This window comes from Elephas maximus, chromosome 1 (assembly GCF_024166365.1).
Source record: "Elephas maximus indicus isolate mEleMax1 chromosome 1, mEleMax1 primary haplotype, whole genome shotgun sequence".
Taxonomy (NCBI): Eukaryota; Metazoa; Chordata; class Mammalia; order Proboscidea; family Elephantidae; genus Elephas; species Elephas maximus.
The window spans coordinates 218,318,896-218,339,116 of NC_064819.1; the positions used below are offsets into that span (position 1 = coordinate 218,318,896).

At 35.8% G+C, this 20,221-nt stretch overlaps 1 protein-coding gene across 4 annotated transcripts in view; it reads left to right on the forward strand.

The window, feature by feature from the left end:
- STXBP5 (syntaxin binding protein 5) overlaps nt 1-20,221 on the forward strand; it is a 207,520-nt gene that overhangs the window by 34,138 nt on the left and 153,161 nt on the right. For all 4 annotated transcript variants that reach the window (XM_049903167.1, XM_049903181.1, XM_049903176.1 and 1 more), the window contains exon 4: nt 2,108-2,208. In XM_049903167.1, the coding sequence (XP_049759124.1) occupies nt 2,108-2,208 (101 nt within the window). The remainder of the gene's footprint in view (nt 1-2,107; nt 2,209-20,221) is intronic.

Here is a 20,221-nt window from a genome sequence, read left to right on the forward strand (position 1 = left end):
TAAAACTATGATCCAAATAATAGGCAAGGTGTAGGTTTTTCAGGGTCAGAAGAATTATGTTGAAAAACTTTCGTATTCTGTGTAGAGCTGTATAATAGGCATTGCAGGATGCTAAAGTACAAAAAAATCAATATGGAAGGTTGTTGAACATCCTCATGTGAGAATTTAAGATTATTTTTCTCTTTTTTAAACAACTTACTTGAAATAATTAGATTCACAGTAAGTTTCAAAATAGTTACAGAGAGGTCCTGTGTACCCTTCACTTTGTTTCCCCCAGTACTAACATTTTGTATAACTATCATACAATATCAAAACCAGGAGAATAGCATCGGTACAATAATATTAAGGAGCCTACGGACCTTATTTAGATTTTACCAGTTTCTTTATGCATTTGTGTGTGTACATGCATATGTGTATAGTTTTATGTAATTTTATCACACGTACAGATTCGTAGCACAACTCCCACAATCAAGACGCAGAATAGTTCTGTCACTCTAAAGAAACTCCCTTACTCTACCTCGTTATAACCACATGCCCCCAACCACTAAACCTATCTCATTCTTTATAGTTTTGTAAGATTATTTTTTAAAGCAATATATTAGCCAGTATAAATAACATACTGAAAACAATTACTTGTACACCTAAATTTTAGAATTTGAAAGTGATTTAAGCTGTCATTATTTACATTACAAGATTCTTTTCTCTTCAGAAGGATTCATCATAAAGTTCTTTAAAATGACCATTTTATTTTACATGCTTAAGTGTTTCATTTTAAAATGCTTTAAAGTGCACTTTAAAAAAGCTATTTTTTTAAAAAAAAATGCTTAGCAAATATATGAATATTAAATAGGACAGCCTTGAAAATCTTACAATTGGGAGTGGTCATTTGCTTTCATTTTTGTAAAGCCATCCAGAGGTAAAGGAGACCACAGAAGGAGGTCAGCAGTTATTGCTGTTTTGGCTATGTGTCTTACCTTCTACCGTGAGTTTTAAGATGGGGAAATATTTTCAGAAAGAAGATAGTCAGGTTTGAAACTGGTAGAAGTAGAATGAGCAGTACAAATTTTTGATACCCTGAATCTTTTGAGTTTCTCTATTTCAAAATGGTATCAGTAAGACAATGCTGTCTAGTGAAAGGGAGAGTGTATAGACTTTACGTTCTGTTTGCCAACAGTCAAATTGCAGCAATAGGAGTTACACAATAAACTAGCTGTTACTGAATTATTTTGAAGTTAGAAGGGACTTGGAGAAAACATTTAATGTACTGGTAAATCTTGTCTTCAGAGCAGTTTTAATTTTCCTGGATAGATGAGAATCACTTTTATTTTAAAGGGGATATTTTAAGATTTCCCATAGTAACCTAAAAGTTCAGGATTACAAATGTTTTCTGAAATTAATGTTAATTCTTTATGTTACATCTTTTCTCATATTCTGTTCTCAGTGTAGATTAAGTTTATCTGACTCCTTTGAGGAAAATTATTCATATGTCTTAATAAATTAACCCATAGTATTTTATAGAGTTTCTTAATCTAGTCCACACAATAGAGTCACCTCTGGAGGTTTTAAAAAATATACCTTTATAGGCCCTCGTTCTGGAAATTCTGATCCATTCGGTCTGAAGTGAGGCTGAGTCACCTTGATAATTCTCACCTACTATATCTTTATTTTCCATAGCATTCTAGTAGCAGAACCAAGATCTAGGCATAATACTGTCATAAGGATTTATCCTAAGTCTAATAAAAGGAGCTTTATGTCATACTTCACTCTGTTGGCCAAGGAAGCAGGTGCACTAGTGACTAAGTAATTTATAATCTGATCATATGTAGACTTCAACCATATAGATTTCAACCATAATATCCAACTTTTTGTTTATAAGATATGCAATTATACTTTAAATTAACGAATGAGTTAAAACGTGTATTTTTTTTTTTTTATATACATATAATACATAGATCTATTTCAAATTTTGGCATGGCAAATGTTTGTCAGAATTAAATCTATTGGCAGAAGATTTTGAAATTTGGGGAGGACATTTTTGGCAGCTATTATGTAGCATAAAATTTGTAAAATAAGTTACATATAAAATGTCTTGTAATCTGTTTTCAAGGGAGCTCTTGTGAGTGCCTTGGCTGATGACACCTTGCACTTATGGAATTTACGTCAAAAGAGACCTGCCATACTACATTCACTTAAATTCTGCAGAGAAAGGTAGGTAAGAAAGGATATGTGCTATTCTATATTGAAACGTTATTTTCTTCATTTGCTTACTTAGTAATGGAAAGACACACACAATGTAAAAAATAATTCTAAAAGTTCAAAGGCCATAAAGTGAAAAACAACTTCCTTTCCTCTCCGTACCCACCTTCTTGAATTGTTGTTTGTCCCTCTAAAAATACTTGTAGTCTGTGTGTATAAGCAGAAATCCCTCAATATAGCTCCTTTTTTTTTTTTAGCATAAAGGGGAGGGCATTACACCTTTCTGTAACTTCTTTTTGCTTAACAATATATCTGATAGAGTGTTCTATATCAGGACATTTAAATAATTATTTTCACACCTGCATAATATTTCGTTGTATGGAAGTGGCATTACTTATTCAGCCAGTCCTCATCAATGGAAATTTATATCATTTCTAGCCTTTTGTTCATTTTGCTCTGTTGTAATGTTATGTGTTTTCATACACATAGACAAATGTATCTATAAGGTAAATTTGTAGAATTGGATCAGATTGGTCAGAAAGTATTTGCATTTTAGATTTCAGTGGAATTATTACTTTCTAAAGAAGTGGCATCAATTTGCGCCTCTACCCAAGGTGTATGAGAATGCTAATTTCATTCCTTCTACTTAACATTCAGTAGTCTGATAAGTGAAAAATGATACCATATTGTTTTTAATTTGAAATTTTTTATTTTGAGTGAACTGAAAATCTTTTCTGTATTTTAAGATATTTGTACTTTCTTAAACTCTTTCCCTGAATTTTGCCTATTTTTATTGAGTTGTTTCTTTTTTTTCATTAACACATAAGAGTTTCGCTACTTGTCTGTCAGTTTGTTATACTGTGGTGGTTTGCATGTTGCTGTGATTCTGGAGGCTATGCCACTGGTATTTCAAATACCATCAAGGTCACCTATGGTGGATATGCTTCAGTGGAGCTTCTAGACCAAGACAAACTAGGAATAAGGACCTGGTGGTCTGCTTCCAAAAAAGATTGGCAAGTGAAACCCTTGTGGACATCAATGAAACATTGTCTGATACAGTGCTGGAAGATGACCCCTCAAGTTAGAAGGCACTCAAATACGACCGGGAAGAGCTGCCTCTTCAAAGTAGAGTCGACCTTAATGACGTGGATGGAGTAAAGGCTTTGGGACCTTCATTTGCTGATGTGGCACGACTTATGAAAAGAAACAGCTGCAAACATCCATTGATAATCAGAGCATGGAATGGACAAAGTATGAATCTAGAAAAATCAGAAGCAGTCAGAAATGAAATGGACCACTTGAAGATCGATAGCCTAGGCATTAATGAGCTGAAATGGATTGGCATTGGCCATTTTAAATTGGACACCAGGAATGATATATTGAAGAGGAAAGGTGTCACATTCGTTGTCAAAAAGAACATTTCAAGATCTATCCTGAAGAATGACACAATCGGTGCCAGATAATATTTATATGCCTGCAAGGAAGACCAGTTAACACTGTAATTATTCAAATTTATGTATCAACCACTAATGCCAAAGATGAGGAAATTAAAGATTTTTAGCAACTTCTGCAGTCTGAAATTGATCAAACATGCAATCAAGATGCATGGATAATTACTGGTGATTGGATTGAAAACAAAGATAAGGAACAGTAATTAGAAAATATGGCCTTGGTGATAGAAACAATTGCATGATAGAATTTTCCAAGACCCACAATTTATTCATTGCAAATACCTTTTTCAGCAACATAAATGACAGCTGTAATTGTGGACCTCGCAGGATGGAATACACAGGAATCAAATCAACTACATCTGTGGAAAGAGATAATGGAAAAGCTCAGCATCATCAGTCAGAACAAGGCCAGGTGCTGACAGTGGAACAGACCATCAGTTGCTCATGTGCAAGATCAAGTTGAAGCTGAAGAAAATTAGAACAAGTCCACGGGAGCCAAAGTATGACCTTGAGTATGCCCTGACTGAATTTAGAGACCGTCTCAAGAATAGATTTGACACATTGAATGCTAATGACTGAAAACCAGAAGAGTTATGGAATGACACCAAGGACATCATACATGAAGAAAACAAAACAGGCATTAAAAAGATAGGAAAGAAAGAAAAGACCAAAATGGATGTCAGGAGAGATTCTGAAATTTGCTCTTGAATATAAAGTAGCTAAATTGAATGGAAGAAATGGTGAAGTGTAAAAGAGCTGAACAGAAGATTTCAAAGGATGGCTGAAGAAGATAAAATATTATAATGAAATGTGCAAAGACCTGGAGTTAGAAAACCAAAGGGGAAGAGAACACACTTGGCATTTCTAGAGCTGAAAGAACTGAAGAAAAATTTCAAGACTTGAGTTGCGGTTTTGAAGGATTCTCTGGGCAAAAATTAAATGATGCAGGAAGCACCAAAAGGTGATATCTTTGTACCAAAAAGAATTGGTCAACATTCAACCATTTCAGGAGGTAGCATATGATCAAGAACTGATGGTACTGAAGGACGAAGTCCAAGCAGCACAAAGGCACTGGAAAAAAACAAGGCTCCTGGAATTGATATATACCAATTGAGATGTTTCAGCAAACAGATGAAATGCTAGAAGCGCTCTCTTGTCGATGCCAAGAAATTTGGAAGACAGCTACCTGACAACCATCTGAAAGAGAACCATATTTGTGCCCATTCCAAAGAAAGAACGTTGATAAAATAGAATGCAGAAATTATTGAACAATAATTACTCTTAACACACAAAATTTTGCCGAAGATAATTAAATGGTTGCAGCAGTACATTGACTGGAAACTGCCAGCAATTCAAACCAGATTTAAAAGAGGACATGGAATGAGGAGTATCATTGCTGATGTCAGGTGGTTCTTTGCTAAAAACAGAGAATACCAGAAAGATGTTTGCCTGTGTTCTATTGACTATGCAAAGAAATTTGACTATGTTAATCATAACAAATTGTGGATAACATTGAGAAGAATGGAAATCCCAGAACAATTAATTGTGCTCATGTGGAACCTGTACATAGACCAAGAGGCACTTGTTCAAACAGAATAAAATAAAAAAAGGATGTACGTTGGGGTTGCTGAACAAGTAATCCGAGAAGCTGCACTGTATGAAGAAGAATGGGGCATCAGAATTGGAGGAAGACTCATTAACAACCAGCAATATGCAGATGACACAACCTTGCTTGGAAAGTGAAGAGAACTTGAAGCACTTAATGATGAAAAATAAAGATTACAGCTTTCAGTGTGGATTACATCTCATCGTAAATAAAACAAAAATCCTTACAACTGGACTAATAAGCGACATAACGATAAACAGAGAAAAGATTGTCGTTGTCAAGCATTTCATTTTATTTGGATCCACAGTCAATGCCCATGGAAGCAATAGTCAAGAAATGAAATGACATATTGCATTGGCAAATCTGCAAAAGACCTCTTTAATGTGTTAAAAAGCAAAGATGTTACTTTGTGAACTAAGGTGCACCTGACCCAAACCGTGGTATATTCAGTCTCTTCATAGGCCTGAGAAAGCTGGACAATCAATAAGGAAGACCGAAGAAGAATTGATGCATTTGAATTTATGGTGTTGGTGAAGAATATTGAATATACCATGGACTGTCAAAAGAGGCACATATCTGTCTTGGAAGAAGCACAACCAGAATGCTCCTTAGAAGCGAGGGTGGCAAAACTTCATCTCACTTACTTTAGACTTGTTATCAGGAAGGACAAATGACTAAAGAAGGACATCATGCTTGGTAAATTAGAGGGTCAACAAAAAAGTGGAAGACCCTCAATGAGATGAATTGACATAGTGGCTGCAACAGTGTGCTCAAATACAGCAAAGATTGTGAGGATGGCGCAGAACCATCAGCCTATCATTTTGTTTTACGTAGGATGTCCCTGAGTTAGAACTGACTTGAAGGCACCTAACAACAACAGTGTAAGAGTTCTTAATATATTAAAGAACTTTGTTCTTTTTCTGTAATGTATTTACAGTTTTTCTGCCAGTATGTCATCTATCTCCTCTCATTATCATCCTCGTCATTATTATATTTTTGGCCCTATATATCTCCTAATTTTTTAATGTAATTAGGTTTATTAATCTCTTCTATGACTTCCCAGTTTTATGCTTTGATTGGAAAGTCCTTTTCCACCTTACTGTTATTATTCTCTAATTTTTTTAAGGTTTCATTTTGTATATGTTTTGACCCATGTTGAACTTGTATTTTGAGCATAAAGAATGAGTAAGGATGTACCCTTTCCCTCAAATAGCTTGTGAGACATATTTTTTGATGACAGGTCTGCGTTTGTGTGTGTGTGTGTATGTGTGTGTATGTATGTATAAAAATTTAGGTAATTGGAATTAAAGGCAATGATTTTTTTCGTATTTTGAAGAAATAATTTGAAGAAAGCTTTTGAATTTGTAATCTTTTAGGTAAAACAGAATACTACTTTTCTTCTACATTTCTAAAGAAAAGTTGATTTGTCTGCATGAGTAGATACTTTTTCCTAAGTTAATTCCTGCTTTATTAAGTTTAAAATTAGGATTGAAACTTTTTGACAGTAAAGCTGGAGGAGGAGAGTGAGACCTATGGTAGTATTGGTAAGACACTTGGACTTAGAGTGAAGGAGGGAAACCTAAGTGCTAGGTATTTAATTTATACTGCCTTATTTGATCCTCATAGCATTTCATGGAATAAATAAGACTTGGGTTGGGGGAACAGCATTAGGCATAAGACCAAAGGTAGAAAGCAACATAGAGACTAAAGAGTTATAAGACCTAAGAAGTAAGAAACCTAATAACTACTGATTGTAATGAAGAATCAGTTATATTTTTACACATAGATTATTAATCAACTATTAATATATAATAAATTATTCAATTAATTAACAACTAAGAAATATTTTTATTACATATATGTTAATATATTTTATTATAATCAGTAACTATTATTATTAAATAATAGCTATTATTTATTAATTTGGTATTTTATAAGTACTTGATTTTTAAGTAGAACATGGACTATCTCACTCAAAATCTGTAGTTATACTTTTAACTCTCAGCATATTACGATGATACCCCAAGAAAGGGGACAATATCACATTTCATCAATTTTTAAAATTCACATTTTTCCCTTAATTACCGCAATTTTACGCAAATAACGCACATATTATACATTTTTTGCCAACCATGCTCTTTTGTAAGCACGTTATGCTAATTTTTTCTACCTGTTGATATAAAAAAATTAGCATGGCATACTTACAAAAATACCTTGTGAGGGGAGGGTGCAGTTGGCAAAAAAATGTATAATGCGTGTATTTGCATGAAACTACAGTAATAGAATTTATTTTTCAGAATAATTTTAGATTTACAAATTAAGCAGATAGTGCTAGAATTCCCACATAACCTATCCCCTGCATACAGTTTCCCCTTATTATTAACATCTTGTGTTAGTTTGGTACATTTGTTACAATTAATGAACCAATATTGGTACATTATTAACTAAAGTCCATAGTTTACGTTAGGGTTTACTCTTTGTATTGTATAGTTCTTCGAGTTTTGATAAATGCATAATATCATTTATCTGCCATTGTAGTATACAGGATAGTTTCACTGCCCTAAAAATCCCGTGATTTATCTATTCCCTTTCTCCAAAACCTTTGACCTTTTTACTCTCTCTATAGTTTTGCCTTCTCCAGACTGTCATATAATTGGAATCATACAGTGTGTAGTCTTTTCAGACTGTCTTCTTTCATTTAGCTGTACACACTTAAGGTTCCTCATGTCTTTTTGTGGCTTGATATCTCGTTTATCGCTGAATAATATTCCACTGTATGGATGTATCCCAGTTTGTTTATCCATTCACCTAATGAAGGGCGTCTTGGTTACTTCCAGTTTTTAGAAATTATGAATTGCGTATATGCTGTAATCATTCATGTGCAGGATTTTGTATGAACATAAGTTTTCGACACAGTTGGGTAAATACCTGGGAGAACGATTGCAGAATCATGTGGTAAGACTATGTTTACCTTTGTAATAAACTGCCAAAGTGTCTTCCAAAGTGGTTGTACCATTTTGCATTCTCACCATTAGTAAGTGAGAGTTCCTGTTACTCCACATCCTCACCAGCATTTGGTTGGTATTGTCAGCTTTTTAGATTTTAGCTATTCTAATGGGTGTGTGGTGGCATTTCATTGTTATTTTATTTTGCAAGTCCCTAATGACATATGCTGTTGAGCATCTTTTTATAAGCTAATTTGCTATCTGCTTATCTTTTTTGGTAAGGTGACTGTTCAGATTTTTTGCCAATTTTTATTTTTAGTTTTACTTTTTTGAGCATAGAATGTCCTTTATTCCAATTTTTGTTTTTGTAATTGTACTTTGGATGAAGGTTTACAGAGCAAACTAGCTTCTCATTAAACAGTTAGTATACATATTGTTTTATGACATGGGTTACCAACCCCAGGACATTTCAACACCCTCCCTTCTTGACCTTGAATTCCTGTCCCCTCCCGCCTTCTAGTCCTTGCCCCTGGGCCTTTGTGCCCATTTAGTCTTGTTTTGTTTTATAGACTTGCCTAATCTTTCGCTGAAGGGTGAACCTCAGGAGTTAACCTCATTACCGAGATACAAGGGTGTCTGAGGGCCATACTCTCGAGGTTTTTCTAGTCTGTCAGGCCAGTAAGTCTGGTCTTTTTTTATGAGTCGAACTTCTGTTCTACTTTTTTCTCCAGCTCTGTCCGGGATGCTCTATTGTGATCCCTGTCAGAGCACTCAGTGGTGGTAGCCAGGCACTATGTAGTGGTACTGGACTCAGTCTGGTGGAGGCTGTGGTAGATGTGGTCCATTAGTCCTCTGGACTAATCTTTCCCTTGTATCTTTAGTTTTCTTCATTCTCACTTGTACCTGAAGGGATGAGACCAGTGGAATATCGTAGATGGCCGCTCAGATTGCCCATTTATAAATTGGGCTTTTTGTTTCTTCATTGTTGAGTGTTAAGAGTTCTTGGTATATTTACATACAAGTTCTTTATAAGATATGTGTTTTGAAAATATTTTCTCCTAGTCTTTGAGTTGTCTTTTCATTCTCTTAACAGTGGCTTTTTCAGAGCAGAAGTTTTTTATTTTGTTGAGGTTCAACTTAACATTTTTCATTCATGGGTTGAGCTTTTATGTCAGATCTAAAATGTCATCGTCAAACCCAAGAACACCTAGACTTTCTTCTGTGTCATCTTCTAGCAGTTTTATAATTTTGTATTGTACATTTAGGTATATGACCTATTTTGCATTAATTTTTGTGAAAGGTCAAATTTGTGAATTTTTTATAAGTTTCTAGATTTTTTTTTTTTTTTTTTGGTGTGTGGTTGTTCAGTTGTCCAGCATCATTTGTTGAAAAGAATACCCTTTCCTCATGGGATTGCCTTTGCTCCTTTGTCAAAAATTAGTTGACTACATTAGTGTGGGCCTATTTATGCCAAGAGCTAGAATTCTAGCAGAAGACTACATCTGACAGTGTTTCCCAGTGGCATAGCCATATTCCTCATTGGAATTTTCTCAGCATTTTTAGCAGATTCTTTATGCAGGATATTTACCTTGTATGATTCATGTGCTTATCATGTACATCTTATAAAAACATTAACGTGATCATGTTTAAAATCCCTCAATAATACGCCCACTTTCAGGATGAAGGCTAAACTCTTTAGCATAATATCTAAGGCCCTTTGTGATCTAACACTTGTCTATTATCTCTTTAATCATATTTCTTATGGTTTTTCCTTTCCCCTTCTCACTCCCACCTAACTCTGACTTCCAGCCATATATTACACTGTAGCTAGAAATATGATTTTTCTGTGACCTCTCCTTATTTTCAACTTTTTACAATTAGTATAACTTTTTCTTCGAATACTGTGAATCAGTCAAAACAGGTCTTGATGTAAGCCCCAGGAGGACAGATTCTGTCTTATTAGAAAGTAGTTAGCTCTTAAAGAATTTTTTTCTGCCTTTTTTATGTTAATAGTGGAGAGTAGTGGAGAGAAAGGACTCTGGATGCAAACTTCTTGGGTTCAAATTATGGCTCTTCCTTTTACTAGTGTGTGACTTTGAGCAAATTTTTTAACCTTTACGCTCCCAATTTTTTCATCTATGAAGTGGAGATTATAATACTACCTCATAGGAAGCATACAGTAAGTGCTGTGTGTTAATTCATGTGTCTTGTGACTGACTGCAGTATGTAATGATCCATACATTAAAAGCTTAGTTTATTACTTTTTAAGATAAAAAGTAAACATTAAAAGGAATTCAAACATTTTCTTTCCCTATGCAGTGGGAAGGCCTTTACCAGGGGGTGTAGTTTTTACCTTGGTGTTGAATGTTTCATGAGCGCTAGTTCTCCACTAATCTGTGTTGACCCTGCTTTTTCATGTCTCTTTTTAAAACTCAAAACACACTTTGTCCTGGTTTCTTACTTCTCTTCGTTGCTAATAAATCAATGGGATTTGCATTACTTAAAGCGGCATTTCTCAATCTGGTTCACAGAGCATTCTGTAGAATAATTCATAGATTTTACTTGTGACTTGTAGTTCAGGGAGTTTGGAAAACTCTTTATTACAAAGGATTCTTTGTTGCAGAACTTTGCAGAGTGTTGTATATAAATGAACAGTATAACTCTTTAAGGGGGAGGTATAGTATATGCAGTGCAGATTAACCTCTTTAACCATGGAGCATTTTGGGTTTCTTTTTTTGGTGGAGTATCAGAAGTAAATACAGAAAGATATAAAATATTAAAATCATAAGTATATGATGTCTAGTAAACACACAGCTAAACACACAGCTGTTATTTCCCTTAATCAATGTTTAGTCCTTAAAATACAGGCTTCAACTGCAAGGAACCCCCATCAGCCATTTTAATTTTTTATTATCATTTGTTTTTCTGTTAGCTATTTTAGCATGTCTACCTTCTATGCGTTTGGACTGAAAGAATATCTTCTAAGTATAGCTCTGCCTAAGGGAATCCATTTTATTGTGATGTAACCAATTCTCAGTAATTTTTTTTTAACTTTTTATGTTGTTGTTAAGCCAGAAATTGCTGAGGGGCTGAGATTTTACCCTGCTTGCAAGCTAACAGATTAGTCCAGCGCCTTTTTTTACACACATGCAGAGAAAACCAAGAACTCTGCATCAGAGACCAAGTCTGGTTATTACTCAAAGAAAAAGCAGTAGCTAGAATAATATTTTGTGTTGGTTCCCTGAGCCCAAACGCACACTGGGCAGTGTGGTGAGGGCCAAGTGGTACCTGCACCTGCAGAGGCATACACTGAAGAGGAACCCCATAATTAGGAAACTGTGATCCTGTGACCTACCTGCACATCATCCTCTTCGGAGAGAGAGACCTTATGTTCTGAAATGTAAGCAGACCTCCTCTGGGAAGGGAGAAGAGAGGCATTTGTCTTTACTGCATTGGGCTGTCTCTGGAGAGGGAGATGCAGCCAAGCTTTACTACCCTGGAATGTCTCCTTATACAAATATTTTCCAATTTTCTTTAAATGCCTTTGTTCAAAAGGCGTTTTGTAAATTTGCTCAAAATTTTACCACCTCCCCCCCAAAAATTGTAAATGCCTTACTGAGCAGAAATTCGAGCCATTCATGGAGAATTGTCTCCCAACAGTTATGACTTCACTCTAGCAATTTTCTTCCTTTCTCATCTTAAAACAAAGGAAGCACCACACACGTTCTCCAGCTACTGCCCTTTTTTTCTGTTCCCCACATTCCTGCTCTCCCATTCGTTCTTGAAGCCAATAATCAGGATTCCCACCCCCCCCGCCCACATTATTACACTGCAGTTCTCTTCACAAGATCATTCATGAAACCCCTATATTATAAAGTCTAGTCACCAAATCTCTATCATGTCATTTTCCTTCACCTCCTAGCGGCAATAAGCATAGTTGGCCATTCTTTGTTGATTTGCTTTTGATTCTTCTCTTACATCACTGGCCAGTCCTTCTCACCAACCTCCCCAAGTAGGTGGATAAACAAGACTATTTCACTCTCCAGCCCTTTTCGAAAATTAGACTTATTTATCCATCTGCTTTTAAAGCTTCTTCACTTAGTTATTTAGTAAGCATTTTATAGGAATATCTGTGTCGAAAGTCAAAAGTCATGATTCTCTCTTCCCAAACTGCTTTTTCCCATCTTCCCCATATCACTTCGTAACTCTGTTCTTCCAGTTGCTCATATCAAACACCTTAGTCATCCCTGACTTGTCTCTTCTCTGACACTCTACCTACATTCTACTTGGAAATCCTGCATTCTTTATCATCGAAATATATCCATAATCCAAACACTTCTCATCACCTCCACTACATTCATACAGTTTTAAGTCACTGTCTCCTACAATCTCTTCTAACCGTAACCAAATCTAGTGCCGTCGAGTCGATTCTGACTCATGGTAACCCTATAGGACAGAGTAGAACTGCCCCATAGAGCTCCCAAGGAGCGCCTGGTGGATTCAAACTGCCGACCCTTTGGTTAGCAGCCATAGCACTTAACCACTACATCACCAGGGTTTCCCTTCTAACCATAGCAGCCAAAATTATCCTTTTAGTCTGATAGATGATGCATTTCTTCTGCTCAGAATCTTCCAATGGTTCCAGTCTCATTCAGGGTAAAAGCCAACATAATAATGGCCTGCAAAGCCCTCCATGACTGGCTCCCTGCTGCTTCTAGGACCTTATCTTTTTGTCTGGCCTTATCTCTTTCCTTGTTGCTTATTGTTTTCGGTCACTCTAGCTTCCTTGCTGTGTCTCAGACAAACTAACTCCATTTGTATATCAGCATCTGTACACTTGCTTTTTCTTCTGCCTAGTATGTTCATCTTCCACATATCTACCTAATTCCTTTTCATTTTATGAAGGTATTTGCTCGAATGTCACCTAACTAGGGAATCTTCTTGGGCTAACCTATGTAAAATAATCAATCCCCACAACATTCTTGCTTTCCCTGAACTTTGTTTTATTCTCTTAAGTATGCCTAGTAAATACCACCAGTGGGTCGCTTTAGCGAACAGAAATGTGTTTTCTCACAGTTTAGGAAGCTAAAAGTCCTAATTCAGGGCACTAGCTCTAGGGGAAGGCTCTCTCTGTCCACTCTGGGGAAGAGAGTCTTGTCTCTTTTCAGCTTCTCTTCCTCAGTTCTTTAGTGGTCTCCTTGTAGCATCAATCTTTCCCCATTTGTGCTTCCTTGCTTCTGTGCCTAATCTGCTCCTTCTGTATCTCAAAAGTGATTGATTTAAAATACACAGAAGGCACTGGGTTTATACTAATATGGCTCTGTTAACATAACAAAGGAGTCCTGGTGGTACAGCGGTTAAGCACCTAGCTGCTAACAGAACGGTCAGCAATTCAAACCCACCGTTTTATAACTGAGGACTAAACTATGTGGACTTTACTATTTTAGGACCTAATATTGTCTAATAATTATGTATAATAATTGTTAGGTCTTTATGAAATGTTTTCACATAAGTATTACTTATTCTTAAGGGTCAAGAAAAATTTCTCATAGTGAAATTTCATAGAATAGGATTTATTTTCCCCAGGAACATGTTGAACGTCTGAATAGTTGAGTTTTAATATTAAATTAATAGATTCCTAAAGATACGTGTTTTTCCTTTATTCTAACATTCCGATTTATATCTGTTTCTTTTGATAAGAGATGCATCTTGTAGGCTGAGAGGATAGATAAGCATACATGCATTCCAAATTAAATTATCAGTAGAGCACTGAAGCCTAACGTCCTTTTAAGAAAAAGATCGAAAACTGGAGTAATCCATTCCGCAGCAGTGGAAGGTTTGGTGCCTGCAGGCTACTGCCTTAGCATCAGATTTTGTTAGTAGAAAAATAAATAAATGTAGAAACAAAAATTCACTTATCTCGTTATACTCTTATTTCATGAGCAGTATTAAACTTAGACTATTACCTAAATGTTGTAGTTTGCGTATTTATAAGGCTTAGAATTTGCTCAGTCTGTATATGAACAAGACACAAACTTGGATAGTTATAAAAGAGCATTTGGCCAAACACACACACACACACAAAAACCAAACCCACTGCCGTCAAGTTGATTCCATCAGTCCCCCAAAATCTAAAAAAAAAACCCGATTACCATCGAGTAGATTCCGACTTACAGTGACAGTATAGGACAGTAGAACTGCCCCCATAGGGTTTCCAAGGAGTGCCTGGTGGATTCTAACTGCCGACCTTTTGGTTAGCACCTGTAGCTCTTAACCACTATACCACCAGGGTTTCCAAAATCTATATAGGTCTTCTAAAGATTTTGAATTAATTCACTGCAGATATTAAACAAGAAAATTTTTAATCACAATACTGAAACAAATCAGAGACCTAGAATTACAGTTTTTGTAGTAATTGCATCATATTGGCTAAATACTTTTCTTTGAATGCAGCTTAATGAAAAGTGTGAAAGCATTAGAAATGAAAACGATTTAGTAGGATGAAATTCAGGACTAGAACACAGGAATAGAATGATATCCTGGCCTGTTGGGCCAGGAAAGATGGTCAGGAAGTGCTAGATAGATAACTTCCTAGAATAAAATTATGATAATAACTAAGAAATTCTCATTAAGATAAAAGGAAGAGATAGTCAAAGAGACTGGTACAGATGCCTCTCAGTGTATCTCAAGTATAAAAAGATTATATAGAAAGAGGGAACACATAACCCTGATTATGTGTTCATAATTTTGGATAATTTGAGAAATGTAGGTATGAGTATATATTTGGTACAGGGAACTTCTAGTTGAATTAAAGGCGGAATTTTTTCTTAACAAATCACTTGAGAAATTAAAATCAAACTGCACTGGGATCTTTTAGAGTAAAAGGCAGAAAGTAATGAAAACAGCAGGAGATCATACACTTGACCAAAAAGTGTATAAGTAATGGCAATATATTCAAGTTGATTAACCTTCCCTTATAAACAATATGGAGCCCTGGTGACGCAGTGTTGAAGCACTTGGCTGCTAACCAAAAGGTCAACAGTTTGAATCCACTAGCCGCTCCTTGGAAACCCTATAGGGCAATTCTACTGTGTCTTATAAGTTCGCTATAAATCAGAATCTACTTGATGGCAATGAGTTTTGTTTTTAATAAAAGATATGGAGTCCCTGAGCCCAGGTGCTAACCTGAAGTTGGAGATTCAAGTCTGCTAAGAGGTACCTTGGAAGAAAGGTTTGGCAATATACTTCTGAAAAATCAGCTATTGAAAACCCTATGGAGCACAAGTCTACTCTGACATATGTGAAGTCGCCACGAGTCAGAATTGACTTGATAGCAACTGTTATTTATTTATGTTTAATAAAAGATGTGCTTTTTTTTTTTTTTTATTATATCACACATACAACTAATGTCTATGGCTTATATGTATTGCTTAATAATGAAATAAAAGGCACCCAGCTAAAGGAATAGAACATTATCAGTATCTTTGGAAACCCTGTATCTTTCTCCTCAAATTCAACTCCATGATAGTCCCATAAATATTACTACCATTTTGAATTTTGTGTTAATTATTCCTTTTTTATCATAGCTTTTCTCTTTATACATGTAAATCTATAAGATGTGATTTGGACTTGTTAATTTTTAAATTTTATGTAAATGAAATCACACTATACATTATTCTGATTTGCTTCTTTTTTGGTTTTGCTCATCATTGGTTTTGACATTTTCCCACCTTGCTGTATGTAGTTTATTTAGTACTACTATAAATAATTATTGTATGAATGTACTAGTTTATTTGTTCTGTTAGTGGGTATTTGAACTGTTTCCAGATCTTTTCTGATGTAAACAATGTTACTGTGAACATTCTTGTACATGTCTTCTGGTACTCAGGTGTTAAGAATTTCTCTAAGGGCACATCTAGGAATGGAATTAATTGTTGGGTCACAGATAGCTGTTCATCTTCACAAGATATTGCCAAGATTACATTCTCACCAGTATTGTATAAGATTTCCTGTTACTCCACATTGTCCTAAACATTTCATATTGACTGACTTTGTCATTCTGCTTGAGTATCTTCTTTAGTTTTACTTTGTATTTCCATAATTGCTATTGACGTTTAGTACCTTTTCATATGTGTATGGCCCATTTGTGTTTCCTTATCAGTGAAATTCTCTTTCATAACTACAGTACAGTGATCAAAATGAGGAATTCAGCATTGATACAATACTGTTATCTATAATCCATATTCTTATTTTTTTGTGTTGTTGACTTATTGTAGGAAGTCTTTTTTTTTTCTTTAATCTAGAGTATTCTATCAGTTCCTTTTTTTTTTATGTCCTTTTTATGGTATTTTTGATGAATCCAATTATTTACTTTGAATCTTTTTTAAAAAAATCCTTTGCTATATTGAAATTATACAGATACTTTTTTTTTTTTTTTAAATGCTAAGATTTTTTACCTTTACGTTCAAGACTTAAATCCATCTGGAATTTGGTATTTGGTATGGTAAGAGGTGCTTATCCAATTTTATTTTTTTCATATGGAGAAGCACTTGTCCACACATTGCTTATTGAGTAGTCCATCTTGTTTCCCAGTGATTGCAGTACAAGCTCTGTTATATTTTACATTTATGTAGAAGCATGAGTTACTTCTTTGCTCTCTATTAAGCTCCATTAGTTTTGCTTTTTAATCAGGTGAAAGTAAATTGTAGACATTGTGCTATTTTACATTTAAATTCTTAGGTCTGTATTTAAGAAATATGCATTCTCTTTCATAACTACAGTTTTAAAAATCAGAATATTTATCACTGATATAATATTATTATTTAAATTATAGCCCACATTCAGATTTCTTTAATTTTTCAATAATTTTCCGAATGGCTATTTTTCCCCCTAGTTCAGGATCCTATCCAGGATTATGAATTTCATTTACCTGCCATTTATTCTTACTTTCTTTTGATCAGAAACTGTTTCTCAGCCTTTCTTTGTGTTTCTTAACCTTAATTTTTAAAAATGTTTTTATTTTCATATATCATTATTCAAAACCTGGCCAATGGTCAAACTTAATTCTGTGGCTCTTCCTTTATTCCTGCTGTTTCGAGTTTCCTGCTGGTATCATTTTCCGTCTTTGTAAATGGACTTTCTTTAGCAATTATTTCAGAGCAGGTTGGCTGACAATGGCTTCTCTTAGTTTTTCTTCTTCTAAGACTATTTTTGTCTTCATTTGCTGGATATGGAATTGTGGATTGACAATTTTCTCTCAGGTCTTCATACTTTCGTAGTTTCTGATAAGAAATTTGCCATCCTTTAAATCGTTTTTCCTCTGTAAGAAATGTGTTTTTCTGTGACAGCTTTTAAGAGTTTTTCCTCGTCTTCAGTTCTCAGCAGTTTGATTATGATGTGTTGGGGCACAGATTCTTTGCATTTATCCAGGTTGGCGTTCAGTTTCTTGAATCTGTGGGTTAATACTTTTCCCAGACTAGAGAAGCTTTCAGCCATTATTTCTTTAAATATTTTTTCTACACTGATGTCTTTCTCTTATCCTTCTGGGACACTGATGACATGAATATTAGACATTTTTGTATTTTCCCCCAGGTCTCTGAAGCTCTGGTTTTTTTCTTTGTCTCTCTTATTTTCCTTACCAGTCTTTGATTTCTGTCACTGTACAGTTTCTCATTACTCTTGATCTGCCTCCAAGTTCCCTGGCTTGTTATTCTGTCTCTCCATTCTGCTGTTGAGCCCATCTAGTATGATTTTTTATTTTGTTTTTTCATTTCCAGAATTTATAATTGGTTCTTCTTTGTATCTTCTGTTTATTTTCTGAGACTTTCAGTCTTTCATTTTGTTTCAAGAGCATTTGCTTTTACTTCTTGGAGCATCTATGTAATAGGTCCTTTCAGGTCTTTGTCAGGTAAGTGTAGCGTCTCTGTCATCTCAACATAAGCATCTGTTGATTGTCTGTTCCTATGCATGTTGAGACTCTCTTGATTCGTCATATGCCGAGTAATGTTTTATTATATCCTGGACATTTTGAATATTATGAGACCTGGGTCTTTTTTAAATTCTGTGGAGGATGTTATATTAACAAGTTCCTACCAACCTCTGTGAGATCTGTTTTCAATATCAGTTCTTTTTTCAGAACTTCTGGAGTGTGCTTCTGATTGTCTTAGGCACCACCCAGTGGCCAATCTAGGACTTGGTGATATTCTGACTCAGTTCAACATACAAAGACTTTGATGCGCTGACTACGATCAGATCCATTACTGCAAAGTTAAGGGGTGAGCCCATGAATCATAACCAACTTTAAGAGGTCACTTTTCTCAGCTTCTCTCTCTCTACCATCATCCTGGGACTTTCTCATTCCTTGGAGCTTCTCATTTTTGTCCTTACTTCTGCAGAAAGCTGGGGCATTATTTACCCCATTCTGCTACACATTTCCTGTGATTGTGATTGTGTCTGAAGCCAAGCAGTGGTAGGATAGACAGAAAATGAAATCAACTAGGACTTGTCTTACCTTCTTGGGACCACAGCTTCTCTGATCACAGAGGAGCATTCCCCACCCTTAGAGTTTTAAATACCTGTAGTCACCGATGCGGATGCTTTCCAGCTCCTCAAGCCTAAACTAGAGGATTTTCCCTGGAGCTCTTTCTTCACTGATGCGAACTTAAGGTTTCTGGCCATTTCAATAATTTCCATTAATCTGCTGAGATTCCCAGTGATTATAACCATGTTTTTCTTTTAACCCTTTGAACATATTTCTAATAGCTGCGTTAAAGTCCTTGTGTGGTAATTGCAACATCTGAGGTGTCTCAGAGTCATTTTTGACTCTTTTCTTTGAACACTGAGTCACATTTTTCTGTTTCTTTGCATGTGTATAGATTTTTGATTGGGTAGCAAGTATTGGGGGCGATACGTTGTAAAGGCTGGTGACTCTGTTATTTGCCTCTAGTTATTGTTTACCCACTGCAGTTGAGTAGATTCCGACTCATAGTGATCTTTTAGAACAGACTAGAACTGCCCCATAGAGTTTCCAAGGAGCACCTGGTGGATTCGAACTGCCAACCTTTTGGTTAGCAGCCATAGCCCTTAACCACTACACCACCAGGGTTGGCTTGACTCGAACTCCACACTGCCTATCCTGAAGTGGGCAGCAACTGAAGTCTCTTTTAAGTTATTTCAATATTTTGCCTTTCAACTGTTGCTTTCCATTGGGCAGCTTATATTTTGCTCCCTGCGCATGTAGATCAGAGGCCAACCTGGATGGTTGCATTCATAGCCAGAATTTGCCCACCCTCAGTGGCTCCCTTTTCTCAGAATATTCTTTCTCACTTTTCATCCATTGCGGCAGCCTAAAAACTTGAACTCTGACCCTTCGGGCCATTAAGAGTGTGGTTTTCTGCTATGTTTTAGCTGCCCTGGGCTGCATGGATTCGGGAGTACCGTCAGGTGAAAAGCCACATGGAAGCAAATCTCACACACTGCAGTTTTCCTCTTGCAAGTGTCAGCTCCCTAACACTTTCTGTGTATTTTTTATTGCTTTTCAGTGCCTTCAAAGACTTGGTTTTCATGTTTTGTCCAGAGCCTATAGCTGTTATATCTAGGAGGCTTTGTTGTTGTGTTGTTGTTAGGTGTCATTTCTGACTCATAGCTACCCCATATACAACAGAACAAAACACTACATAGTCCTGCGCTGTCCTCACGATCGTTATATTTGAGCCCATTGTTGCAGCCACTGTGTTAATCCATCTCGTTGAGGGTCTTCCTCTTCTTCACTTACCCTCTACTTTACCAAGCATGATGTCCTTCTCCAGGGACTAGTCTCTCCGGACAACATATCCAAAGAATGTGTGATGAACTCTCACCATCCTTGCTTCTAAGGAGCACTCTGGCTGTACTTCTTCCAAGACAGATTTGTTTGTTCTTCTGGAATTTCATCGTATATTCGATATTCTTCATCAACACCATAATCCAAAGGCATCAATTCTTCTTCAGTCTTCCATATTTTCATTATACGCCTTTCCCATGCA